Source organism: Entelurus aequoreus, linkage group LG04 (assembly GCF_033978785.1).
Source record: "Entelurus aequoreus isolate RoL-2023_Sb linkage group LG04, RoL_Eaeq_v1.1, whole genome shotgun sequence".
NCBI classification, from domain to species: domain Eukaryota; kingdom Metazoa; phylum Chordata; class Actinopteri; order Syngnathiformes; family Syngnathidae; genus Entelurus; species Entelurus aequoreus.
The window spans coordinates 3,698,064-3,711,576 of record NC_084734.1 but is presented as its reverse complement, the minus strand read 5'-3'; the positions used below and the strand labels follow the sequence as shown (position 1 = coordinate 3,711,576).

General features: G+C 37.4%; 2 protein-coding genes across 6 annotated transcripts in view; both read right to left on the bottom strand.

The window, feature by feature from the left end:
- The window catches only part of LOC133648190 (protocadherin alpha-C2-like), a 206,226-nt gene that overhangs the window by 77,936 nt on the left and 114,777 nt on the right, over positions 1 to 13,513 (bottom strand). Inside the window, exon 1 of one of the 5 annotated variants that reach the window (XM_062044027.1) lies at positions 7,394 to 9,843. The exons of the other annotated variants lie outside the window; for them this stretch is intronic. Within the exon in view, the coding sequence (XP_061900011.1) occupies positions 7,394 to 9,754 (2,361 nt within the window). The 5' untranslated portion in view covers positions 9,755 to 9,843. Of the gene's footprint in view, positions 1 to 7,393; positions 9,844 to 13,513 lie in introns of those variants that run through there. 5 annotated transcript variants of the gene reach the window in all.
- Positions 374 to 3,181, bottom strand: LOC133648193 (protocadherin alpha-2-like). The gene has a single exon (XM_062044030.1). The coding sequence runs from the start codon at positions 2,780 to 2,782 to the stop codon at positions 374 to 376; it is 2,409 nt and encodes an 802-aa protein (XP_061900014.1). The 5' UTR covers positions 2,783 to 3,181.

Here is a 13,513-nt window from a genome sequence, read left to right as displayed (position 1 = left end):
TGTTCACCAAAAACGCATATTAATCAGTGGGCTTTCTAACAATGGGGAAGGTTTGTGTCATGTTTGGCCTCAAACAAAAACCATACTAAGACAAAAAAAAATGTTTTACCCCCATCTTTTTACATTTTCAATCATTTCTTAAAAATGCTTCAGGAAGCCACTAGGGTGGCGCTACAGAGAGCCGCGGGTTGCTGACCCCGCACTATACTATTAGTGTTAACTAAGGACCAAATAGCACATATTTAAATAGGGTAACAAATATTCTGTCAGTGCACTCTTTACATCAGCCGGGATATTATTATAACTCTATTCGCAATGATCAACAGAAAATAAATTATGCATAAATGTTAAAAAATATATCTATAAAAATGATTTAGCCTACCTTGTCAGTGTTAGGTAAAGTCTGAGTCCTGGTAAAGGTGTCTCCTCCATTAATACTGATCAGTTCAGCATCAACAGGTGGATAGGGGGCGGGGAAAACCACTACGTCACTCTTGAGTGTGTCTGAGCTGAAACACACGTCATACTGCTGAGTAGCTTTGGAGTAAGACCAGCTCCCGTCAGGATGGGTGGTGATCATGGGGGCGCCGTACCTGCCGAAAGTGCCGTCTGTCTGTCTGTGGCATCTGACGGCTACTAAAGTGATGAGGCTGAGCAGAAAGATGAGTGACACGGCCACAATGGCGATGAGCAGGTACAGGTGTAAGTCGGAGAAGTTCTCCTCCTTTATGGGCACATGTCTGAACTGAGTGTGGATGTCAGCTGTGCTTTCAAGCACCACCACATCAATAGACACAGTAGCTGACAGGGAGGCTTCTCCATGATCACACACCGACACCACCAAGGGGTGACTTTTCAGGTCATTGTCACTCATTCTCCTCTTGGTGCGAATCTCCCCGGTGCTGGTTCCGATCCGGAAGAGGTTGTTGTTGTTGTTGCCTTTGGGCTCAGACAGGTGATAGGAGAGCAGTGCATTGTATCCAGAGTCTGCGTCTACAGCCCTGATCTTTGCCACAAAGTATCCCGCTTCAGCAGAATATGGGATGCTCTCACTGTTAATGGAGCTGTGCTCAGAATATGGTGCCAGAATGGTGGGACTGTTGTCGTTCTCATCCAGGATAAAAACATTGACAGTCACGTTGCTGCTGAGTGGAGGAACACCAGAGTCTGTGGCCTGAACTTTAAACCGGAACGTCTTTAACTTCTCATAGTCAAAGGACTGCAAACTGACTATATCTCCACTCTCTGAGTTGATGTTTAAAAGTGATTTAATTGGAATATTTCCAGGATTGACATTTAACAAAGTGTAGGACACTTTTGCATTGGCATCCAAATCAGGATCGAGCGCGTTAATGGAGCAAAGAGAATTTCCCGTTGGACTATTTTCTTTGACATAAACATTAATAACGGGCTCCATAAAACGAGGTGCATTATCATTGACATCAGAAACATGAACAGTAATGATGCTGCTAGTGGACAGAGGAGGACTTCCTTCATCTGAGGCTACAATGGACACATTATAAAGAGAGGTGTTTTCTCTGTCTAGTGCTCCATCAACTACTAAAGAATAGTCATTTTTGTAGTTGGATTTCAGCTTAAAGGGAAACGACCCAACTACTTTACAGTTGGTCACACCGTTTTCCCCTCCATCCTTATCACTCACTGTAATTAAAGCAACTATTGTACCTAATTCTGCGTTCTCTTTAACTGGCGTCATCAGTGACGTCACCGTTATTTCGGGGGCGTTGTCATTCACGTCGATTATCTCTATGAGCAGTTTGGCATGCGCACTACGAGGAACAGTGCCCTGATCCAATGCTTGAACCCTCACCTCATAAGCAGGAGTTTCTTCATAATCTAATGTACCTTTCACTGTGATTTCTCCCGTCTCTGTGTTTAATTTAAAAACGTCTGATGGATCATTGTTGCCTCTTTTAATCAAAGAATACAGGATCTTACTGTTCATGCCTTCGTCTAAATCCGTTGCATTTAATTGGATCACAACCGAGCCCCGCGGAGCGTCTTCACTCACGCGCACTTTATAAAGCGCCTTGCTAAAAGTGGGCACATTATCATTGACATCGAGCACATTTACGCGTATTTGTAAAGAGCCGGATTTAGGAGGTTTGCCGCCATCTACAGCGGTCAGCGTAAGTGTGATTAAAGACTGTTTCTCTCGATCCAAAGCTTTGTGCAGCACTAGTTCTGCAGACACGCCGTGGTCTCCCCCGCTCTGCACGTCGAGCGTAAAATGTTCATTATTACTGAGCTTGTAGTTGCGCACAGAGTTACTGCCAATGTCTGCGTCTACAGCCACCGGGAGAAGGTAGCGTTCTCCCGGTATGGCGGATTCGGATATATCCAAAGAATAGGCATGCTCAATAAATACAGGGGAGTTGTCGTTTATGTCAAAAACACTGACCTCGACGCGGTATGCTGTCATCGGATTGTTTAACACAGCTTGTATCCTCAACGAGCATTTTGCCACGTTAGGACAAAGCTCCTCCCTGTCTATTCTTTCCTTCACAAAAAGGTTGCCCGTCTGCAAATTCACATTAAAATACTCTTTGCTGTAGCTGGAAACCACACGCAGATCTCTGGTGTCCAGCTCCTGCACGTTAAGGTTCAAATCCTTGGCGATGTTCCCCACCACGAAGCCTTTGTTCACCTCCTCGTTGATGGAGTAAGACAATTGGGAAGCGGACGAGCCGTGAAGACAAAGAATCACAGCAAAAGGAATCCAGAAAAGGTCTTGTTTTGTTTTTTGATGACGCGTCCTCATCGTTGATGCAGCAAAATGAAATCATGTATCCGTTAATCATCCACACGCAGTAATGCTTACTGCTGTTGAGGCTTCGATGCGTCTTCTGTGCATATGAACTACTGAATGATGACGATTTCTTTTCTCTTCCCATGCAGGGCGGATTTTGAATAGCTCAACAAGCTCACATCCACGGTCTACTGCGCCCCCGTGTGGTGATTTGAAGGTACACCATTCTTTACAGTAAATATACTAAACCAGGGGTCACAAACCTTTTTGAAACCAAGAGCTACTTCTTGGGTGCTGATTAATGCGAAGGGCTATCAGTTTGATACACACTTAAATAAATTGCCAGAAATAGCCAATTTGCTCAATTTACCTTTAACTCTATGTTATTATTAATAATTAATGATATTTACACTTAATTGAATGGTTTAAAAGAGGAGAAAACACGAAAAAAATTACAATTAAATTTTGAAACATAGTTTATCTTCAATTTCAAATCTTTAAAATTCTAAATTCAACCGAAAAAAAGAAGTCAAAAACTTAAAAAAATAATTTATGGAACATCATTAGTAATTTTTCCTGATTAAGATTACTTTTAGAATTTTGATGACATGTTTTAAAGAGGTTAAAATCCAATCTACACTTTGTTAGAATATATAACAAATTAGACCAAGCTATATTTCTAACAAAGACAAATCATTATTTATTCTAGATTTTCCAGAACAATAATGTTAAAATAAATTCAAAAGACTTTGAAATAAGATTTAAATTTGATTCTACAGATTTTCTAGATTTGCCAGAATATTTTTTTTGAATTTGAATCATAGTAAGTTTGAAGAAATATTTCACAAATATTCTTCGTCAAAAAAACAGAAGCTAAAATGAAGAATTAAATTACAATTTATTTATTATTCTTTACAATAAAAAAAATACATTTACTTGAACATTGATTTAAATTGTCAGGAAAGAAGAGGAAGGAATTTAAAAGATAAAAAGGTATATGTGTTTAAAAATTCTAAAATAATTTTTAAGGTTGTATTTTTTCTCTAAATTTGTCTTTCTGAAAGCAAGACAAATTTAAAGTAAAAAAAAAATAATGAATTTATTTAAACAAGTGAAGACCAAGTCTTTAAAATATTTTCTTGGATTTTCAAATTGTATTTGAGTTTTGTCTCTCTTAGAATTAAAAATGTCGGGCAAAGCGAGAACAGATTGCTAGTAAATAAATACAATTTTAAAAATAAAGGCAGCTCACTGGTAAGTGCTGCTATTTGAGCTATTTTTAGAACAGGCCGGTGGGCTACTCATCTGGTCCTTACGGGCTACCTGGTGCCCGCGGGCACCGCGTTGGTGACCCCTGCTCTAAACTATACCAAAACATTTAAAAAGCCATATACTAAGGCCTGGCACCTATAATGGACAGGTAAATAGCATATTCCACAAGAAACTGATGCATTTTTACAACATAGCAAAGTAAATGTTGTCAATTTACTGTTAATAATGATAATAATAATAATAATGTTTCATTATAAGAAAATTACACATTCATTATTGTGTTTTACTAAATACTGTATTGCATGAGGATGTTGTTTCTTACAGTAATTGCAAAAAAGACACGTTGTGTTTAATGCAGTGCTAAGGCAAAATTGTAGGTGATTGTTTTAGAAACCAATATTATTTTTAAGCAACGTATGTTGGGCTGCAAACAACTATTTGCATGGGCAACTATCTTAATGATTAGTAAACTAATTGGATTATGATGTGTACACCTATTCAATGGCTCTTGTTTAGCTACAGGTTATTAAATTCCATTTGAGATATTCCTAGACCTGTGCAACCTTACAATAAAGATGACTAAATCATTCAGAAATATTTATTTATGAACCGTGATGCAAATTAGGCTGATACAAAAAATATGTTGTCCACTGAAAAGCAAGGGCACCGAAAGTGCTTATAAAAATGTTTTCACATTTTTTACATAAACAAAAGACATTCAAAATAGTAGCAAGAAAAATAAACAACAAAACGACACCAAGCGATGTAGCTTCATCAAAAAAGAAGATTGCATTCTTGAAGACAATGCATTTAGAAACCTGCACACAGGTATAGACAAAGTTTTTAGCTTCGGTGCTAAACTGTTGGCTATTTTTCACTTCCTGTTGTTTGCCGTCCACCAGTCATGCTGACTTGCAGATGTGTGTTTCCGTCCGGACAAAAACAAGAGTGAAGATGTCATCGGCTATTATCGACAAATTAATTCATCTGCGACAAATTTTAATATTTATTTTTGTCGACAAGGTTGATGAATTGTTAAACATCTAATTGTATGTGCTTTGAAATTCAACATAATTGAATATATTTTTTTAGAAGTAAAACTAAGTTATTATACTTGGAAAATTGTTTCTAACATTGCAAAATTAAGAAATACAAATAAACACATGATATACTACTATTTGTATTACTATTGTCACGAGTAATGCAGTTAAAACAATTGCCATGCTTTATCTGACACACGGATATATCTCAATATAGCACAAACAGAAGCTCAGCATCACGGACAATACGTATTTCATAGTTTTTCCCCCCACAAATAAAATGGTCTCATTATAATGTAAAGCAAATTGGCAGGACAGCATTAAGGACAACAATAATATAGCCAAAATAACACACATAAAATCCTCAAGAATCTCCAAATCTCCAAACAAAAGCTACATGCTTACATCATCAGTACATCCAACCCAAAGTCCAAACAACAAAATATGACACAACATTAGCGAATCTAGTAAGCATGTTAAGTATAACATTAACTTACTATAAGGGAACTAGTCAGCTCTTAGACATGTCAAAAGGGGAACTGCACTACTTTTTTAGAATTTTGCCTATTGTTAACAATCATTATGAGAGACAAGAAGACTGATCTCAGGGCATTCAAGCAATCACAACTGGACTGTTTGGTTTATCTTCGCAGGCGTTTTCTCTCTCTTTCAAGTAGGCTTCGTCAGTTCATGTCCGTAGACTTAGATTGGTCAGATCTAGTCTAGCGGCTGGTGCCAAAACCCCAAATATTTATACTCAAATACCAGGAGGATGTGCCCAGGCAAGGATGTTGAGATGGAAACAAAGGCATCTCAAGAAGACGGATGTATTTGTTTTAATGCATTCTAACTCGTCAATAAACACAAGGTCCTATATTTTGCTCATAAAGCTCTCTAAATAACTATCCAAAAACCACTAACAATACCCCATTTACATTCCGTGACCTGAATATTAACCAAGTATTTGGGATATTGTTATTATAAGTGCTAACACAGACATACTATATTAAAGCGGCACTTTGATCACAGAGCTAGCTTGAGCTGCTATATTGACATCATCGGCTGGGGAGCCGCTTTCTTGCTTCAGAACTCGTGAATGTTTATCGTAGATCATTAATAATGCCTCCCACCTTGATGGTAGAAGAACGAGAACATAATCTGACATGTTAGTCAACATTGGCATCCAATTTAGACCCAGAAATGGCTAGAAAGACACAAAAACGTGTTTGGTTCCGGCCCCCATTTTTCTTCGCGAGGATTATTAGTCATTCTTCATCTAAACGAGAATGTATCACTATCATATCAGTCGGCATCCCAGTAACAGCAGGCATTTTAAAGTAGATAGATGGATAGATAGATAGATAGATAGATAGATAGATAGATAGATAGATAGATAGATAGATAGATAGATAGATAGATAGATAGATAGATAGATAGATAGATAGAAAGATAGATAGATAGATAGATGGATAGACAGACAGACAGACAGACAGACAGACAGACAGACAGACAGACAGACAGATAGACAGATAGATAGATAGATAGATAGATAGATAGATAGATAGATAGATAGATAGATAGATAGATAGATAGATAGATAGATAGATAGATAGATAGATAGATAGATAGATAGTACTTTATTGATTTCTTCAGGAGAGTTCCCTCAGGAAAATTAAAATTCCAGCAGCAGTGTACAGAATTGAGATCGAATTTAAAAAGTAAAAAGTAAATAATGGAGGTATAAATGGAAACAAAATAGAAAAATATTACAATAAGAATACAAATTAAAAAGCAACAATGAGAATACAATTGTAACAGTAAAATACGAATATAACAAGAGAAACTAGGTTACAACAAGTAAGTGATGTTCTGTTATGTTTGCTGGCTCTCAGGAAGTCTGCAGTGAATAATAATCAGTGATGTTGTCGGACAGAAACATGTACTTGAAGATGTGCTCGTGCAATTAATGTGCCACTTTATGCTTAAATTTAGCAAGTTACATAAACATGTTATTATGAATGTGCCTGTTACTATACACTATACATACTGTATATACTTACAGGGTGTATATAAAACCTTAATGACCGTGGTTGAATATTTTTTAAGTGCTTAATAGGCATAATTGATGTACATACGGATTGTGAATCATAAGCAACATTCCAAAAGAAGTGCAGTTCCCCTGAGTTAAGCAAAACAGTGTCACGACTGATGGAAACGTTTGGAAGCAACAAGGATATGGTTTGAACTGACATGATTTTTAGTGGGACTAAACAATAGTTTTAGGGGAAAAATCAACAGATATTCATCCTACCTTATCAGTGTTAGGTAAAGTCTGAGTCCTGGTAAAGGTGTCTCCTCCATTAATACTGATCAGTTCAGCATCTACAGGTGGATAGGGGGCGGGGAAAACTACTACGTCACTCTTGAGTGTGTCTGAGCTGAAACACACGTCATACTGCTGAGTAGCTTTGGAGTAAGACCAGCTCCCGTCAGGATGGGTGGTGATCATCGGGGCGCCATACCTGCCGAAAGTGCCGTCTGTCTGTCTGTGGCATCTGACGGCTACTAAAGTGATGAGGCTGAGCAGAAAGATGAGTGACACGGCCACAATGGCGATGAGCAGGTACAGGTGTAAGTCGGAGAAGTTCTCCTCCTTTATGGGCACATGTCTGAACTGAGTGTGGATGTCAGCTGTGCTTTCAAGCACCACCACATCAATAGACACAGTAGCTGACAGGGAGGCTTCTCCATGATCACACACCGACACCACCAAGGGGTGACTTTTCAGGTCATTGTCACTCATCCTCCTCTTGGTGCGAATCTCCCCGGTGCTGGTTCCGATCCGGAAGAGGTTGTTGTTGTTGCCTTTGGGCTCAGACAGGTGGTAGGAGAGCAGTGCATTGTATCCAGAGTCTGCGTCTACAGCCCTGATCTTTGCCACAAAGTATCCCACTTCAGCAGAGTAGGGGATGCTCTCACTGTTAATGGAGCTGTGCTCAGAATATGGCGCCAGAATGGTGGGACTGTTGTCATTCTCATCCAGGATAAAAACATTGACAGTCACGTTGCTGCTGAGTGGAGGAACACCAGAGTCCGTGGCCCGAACTTTAAACTGGAACGTCTTTAACTTCTCATAGTCAAACGACTGCAAACTGACTATATCTCCACTCTCTGAGTTGACGTTTAGAATTGATGTGATTGGAATTTTGTCCGGATTATTATCCAACAGCGCGTAAAACACTCTTGCGTTATCAGCTGTGTCTGCATCACGGGCAGTTACCGTCGCAACAACATTGCCCACTTTGCTGTTTTCCTTCACATAAATATCCATAGAGTCTCGTTCAAAACGAGGTGCATTGTCATTAATATCAGATATGCGCACCGTGATTATAGACGTGCTCGAAAGCGCTGGACTGCCCTCATCTTTAGCAACGATCGTTATATTGTACTGAGGTAACAACTCTCTATCCAGGGGAGCGTTAATCGTCAATGAGTAGTAATTTTTATAGGTTGATTTCAGCATGAATGGAACTGAGTTCTCAACCTGACTGGTAGTGCGGCCGTTTGTACCCCCATCCTTATCCGTCACCGTCACAAGTGCGACGACTGTGCCGATGTCCACATTCTCTTTTACTGGATCCATGAGTGACGTCACGGTTATTTCCGGCACATTGTCGTTGACGTCACTGACCTCCACTAGTACTTTAGCGTAGCCACTGCGAGGGGAGGCGCCCTGGTCTGTTGCTCTAACTCCTAATTCATATGCGTTTGCTTCTTCGTAGTCCAAGTTGCCTTTTAGAATTAAATCACCTGTTTCCGGCGTGATCATAAAATTTGAGTTATCTCCACTTCCCCTTGTCATCAAATAATAACGTATATCTGCGTGTGGGCCTTCATCTAAATCAGTCGCGTTTAATTTCAGTAAAGTTGTACCCTTTGGGACATTTTCACTACAACTCACCTTATAGAGGGTTTTACTAAAGGACGGCGTGTTATCATTGACATCGATCACATTCACGATGATGCGCAACGCACTACTTCTTGCCGGCTTGCCGCCGTCAACCGCGGTCAGTGTCAGCGTAATGACGGCCTGCTTCTCTCGATCCAGAGCTTTCTGCAGCACCAGTTCTGCAGAGTCGATGGAGAAATAGTCGTTGGCGCTTAACTTGTACGTTTTCACCGAATTACTGCCCGCGTCTGCGTCCTGCGCAACGGGGAGTGGGTACCTCTCCCCGGCGGAGGAGGACTCGGAGATGTTGAATGCGTGAGTCCGCTCCAGAAAGACCGGTGCGTGATCATTGACGTCAAGGACCGCCACTTCTATGCGATATATATTCATAGGACTGCTTAGCACTCCTTCTATATTTAAGGAACATTTTGGGGAATTCTGGCAGAGCTCCTCACGGTCTATTCGTTCGTTGACCAACAACGCCCCTGTTCTTAAATTCACCTCAAAATAGCTCTTACTGTACCCAGACACGATCTTAAATCCACGCTCCTGCAGCTGCTGTGCATTTATGTTTAGATCCTTAGCCAGATTGCCGACCAGTGTTCCTTTGTCCACCTCTTCGGAAACTGAGTAGGAAACCTGTCCTGTGGACCAGCCGCACAAACAAAGAAGAATGGCGTAAAACACCGACGGTGTCCGCCTGCTGCGCTCCAGCCGACTCATCCTATTGCTCAGAGAAACATCCGGCAAAAATGCAAAAATATATATCCAGACATCTATGAGGCGCTTTTCATTCCGTGACAATATTTCTATAAATGAGGTGGTTCACTACACGCCTACTGACGACAATAAAGGAGGGGTGCTGACTTATGAATAAACATATCCAGTTTATGGTCTGCAGGGACCTCTAGTGGTGATGTTCCAGAATTGACTAATTGTTTTTGGGCAGTGTCATTTTAAATGTATTTTCTTCCACAATACACCAAATATAAACACGACTTAACCTTCGTCTTGTGTTAGGGTCGGCACTGACCCGTTTTAGTTTTTAAATGCATAAAAGAACCACATACATTTATTTTTTTGCATCAAGGCTTTTTGAATTTGTCAGGAACCTCTATTTCAACAAAATACCATACCATACCATACCAACTTTATTTATAAAGCCCTTTAAAAACAACCACAGTTGAAAAACAAAGGGCTGTACACCACAAAGAAATAAAGGCAAAGGACAGACTAAAAAATAAAATGTAAAACAGAAGTAAAATACACATTAAAAAAGCAAATACAAATTACCCTAAGAACAATTTTGTTAGATAAAAAGCAGTTAAAAAAGTTAAAAGTTAAAAACAGTTTAAAGTCTCATGCTGGGTTAAAAGCCAGTGAATACAAATGGGTTTTAAGAAGGGTCTTAAAAATAGCCAAAGAAGGGGCCTGTCTCGCATGGAGTGGAAGATCATTCCAGAGTTTGGGGCCCGCAACAGAGAAGGCTCTGTCCCCCCTGAGCTTACGCTTGGATTTGGGTACCTCCAGGATCAGCTGATCAGCTGACCTGAGGGACCGGGTGGGGGCATAGAGGTGGAGCAGCTCAGAGAGGTAAGGTAGGGCAAGACCATGTAAGGATTTAAAAACAAGTAAGATAATTAAAAAAAAAATAAAACATACTGTATTTTTTTTTTCACTAAATTATAAAATGCTCTGGTTGAAATTATGACCTTGGTGTTTTTAGGGTCGGTTTCGACCCAGTTATAAAAATACGATTATAAAGCAATATTTAGAGCCAAAACTGAACACTGACCCGTTTTAGTTTTTAAATGCATAAAAGAACCACATACATTTATTTGTTTGCATCAAGGCTTTTTGAATTTGTCAGAAACCTCTATTTCAACAAAATAAAACTTTTTTTTTTTTTTTCACTAAATTATAAAATGCTCTGGTTGAAATTATGACCTTGGTGTTTTTAGGGTCGGTTTCGACCCAGTTATAAAAATAAGATTATGAAGCAATAATTAGAGCCACAACTGAACACACTGGCAGCCAGCTCCTCTCCCAATCATGTGAGCTTCAGGGGATTCTCATTTTACCTTCTTATCCAGTACAAAAACTAACAAAGACTTTTATTTATTTATACGAACATCTTGAGGTTTAATTTACAATTTTTTGAATTGAAATCGAGGGGTGTACTGACAAAAAAAAGGCCCAATGGCCCACACCAAAAAATATTAAAACCAATATTTTCATGGATAAGGAAGCCTGGCAAGGTAACCAAGAGATGAGAAACAAATCGGATGATACATAATTGTTTTTAGTGTATTTTACAGCTGATTTAAGACATGGGTCAAAACCGACCCGTTAACATAAAAGATGGTAACAGAAAGCTAGCACAAGAGGAAGGTTAAGAGAGTGTATAAATAATGCCACCACTGAGTAAATTTAGAGTGATTTGAAACAATTTCCACCAACAACAATATGAGTCTTCATAACATTCTATAATCAAAGGTGCAGTGAGTAGTAATCAACACCGAACGACACAGGAAATCCTTAATACCGACAGCCATATAATGCATATGTTCCTTTTGACTGTACATGTACTGTAAATGTATAATATATTTATATTATTCACATGTCAATAATGCTCTATAATAGACTGCATTTATGTTATTCACATGTGAATAATGCTGTATAATAGACTGTATTTATATTATTCACATGTGAATAATTATGTGTAATATACTGCATTTATGTTATTCACATGTGAATAATGCTGTATAATAGACTGTATTTGTATTATTCACATGTGAATAATTCTGTATAGTATACTGCATGTATGTTATTCACATGTGAATAATGCTGTATAATAGACTGTATACAGCATTATTCACATGTGAATAATGCCGTATAATAGACTGTATTTATATTATTCACATGTGAATAATGCTCTATAATAGACTGTATCTATAGTATTCACATGTGAATAATGCTCTATAATAGACTGTATTTATAGTATTCACATGTGAATAATGCTGTATAATAGACTGTATTTATATTATTCACATGTGAATAAAGCTGTATAATAGACTGTATTTATATTATTCACATGTGAATAATTCTGTATAATAGACTGTATTTATATTATTCACACGTGAATCATGCTGTATAATAAACTGTATGTATATTACTTACACGTGAATAATGCTGTATAATAGACTGTATTTATATTATTCACATGTGAATAATGCTGTATAATAGACTGTATGTATATTATTCACATGTGAATAATGCTGTATAATAGACTGTATTTATATTATTCACATGTGAATAATGCTGTATAATAGACTGTATTTATATTATTCACACGTGAATCATGCTGTATAATAAACTGTATGTATATTATTTACACGTGAATAATGCTGTATAATACACTGTATTTATATTATTCACATGTGAATAATGCTGTATAATAAACTGTATGTATATTATTTACACGTGAATAATGCTGTATAATAGACTGTATTTATGTTATTCACGTGTGAATAATGCTGTATAATAGACTGTATTTATATTATTCATGTGTGAATAATGCTGTATAATAGACTGTATTTATATTATTCACATGTGAATAATGCTGTATAATAGACTGTATTTATATTATTCACATGTGAATAATGCTGTATAATAGACTGTATTTATATTATTCACATGTGAATAATGCTGTATAATAGACTGTATTTATATTATTCACGTGTGAATAATGCTGTATAATAGACTGTATTTATATTATTCACATGTGAAAAATTCTGTATAATAGACTGTATTTATATTATTCACACGTGAATCATGCTGTATAATAGACTGTATTTATATTATTCACATGTGAATAATGCTGTATACTAGACTGTATTTATATTATTCACAAGTGAATAATGCTGTATTATAGACTGTATTTATTTTATTCACATGTGAATAATGCTGTATAATAGACTGTATTTATATTATTCACATGTGAATAATGCTGTATAATAGACTGTATTTATATTATTCACATGTGAATTATGCTGTATTATAGACTGTATTTATTTTATTCACATGTGAATAATGCTGTATAATATACTGTATTTATATTATTCACATGTAAAAAATATCTAAGTGTTTATTGTGAGCTAAGTGTGGTGCTGAATTTCCCCTAGGGATCAATACAGTACTTTCTATTCTATTATATTCTAACCAGTGATGTTGTCAAACGGAAAAGTGTATGTGAAGATGTGCTTGTGAAATTAATGCACCGACACATGCTTAAAAATGAGCAAATAACATAAACATGTTATTATGAATGTGCCTGTTTCTATACACTATACATACTGTATATACTTACAGTGTGTGTATAAAACCTTAATGGACGTGGTTGGATGTTTTTAAGCGCTTAATAGACAGAATAGATATACATAAGGATTGTGAATCATAAGCAACATTGCAAAAAAAGTGCAG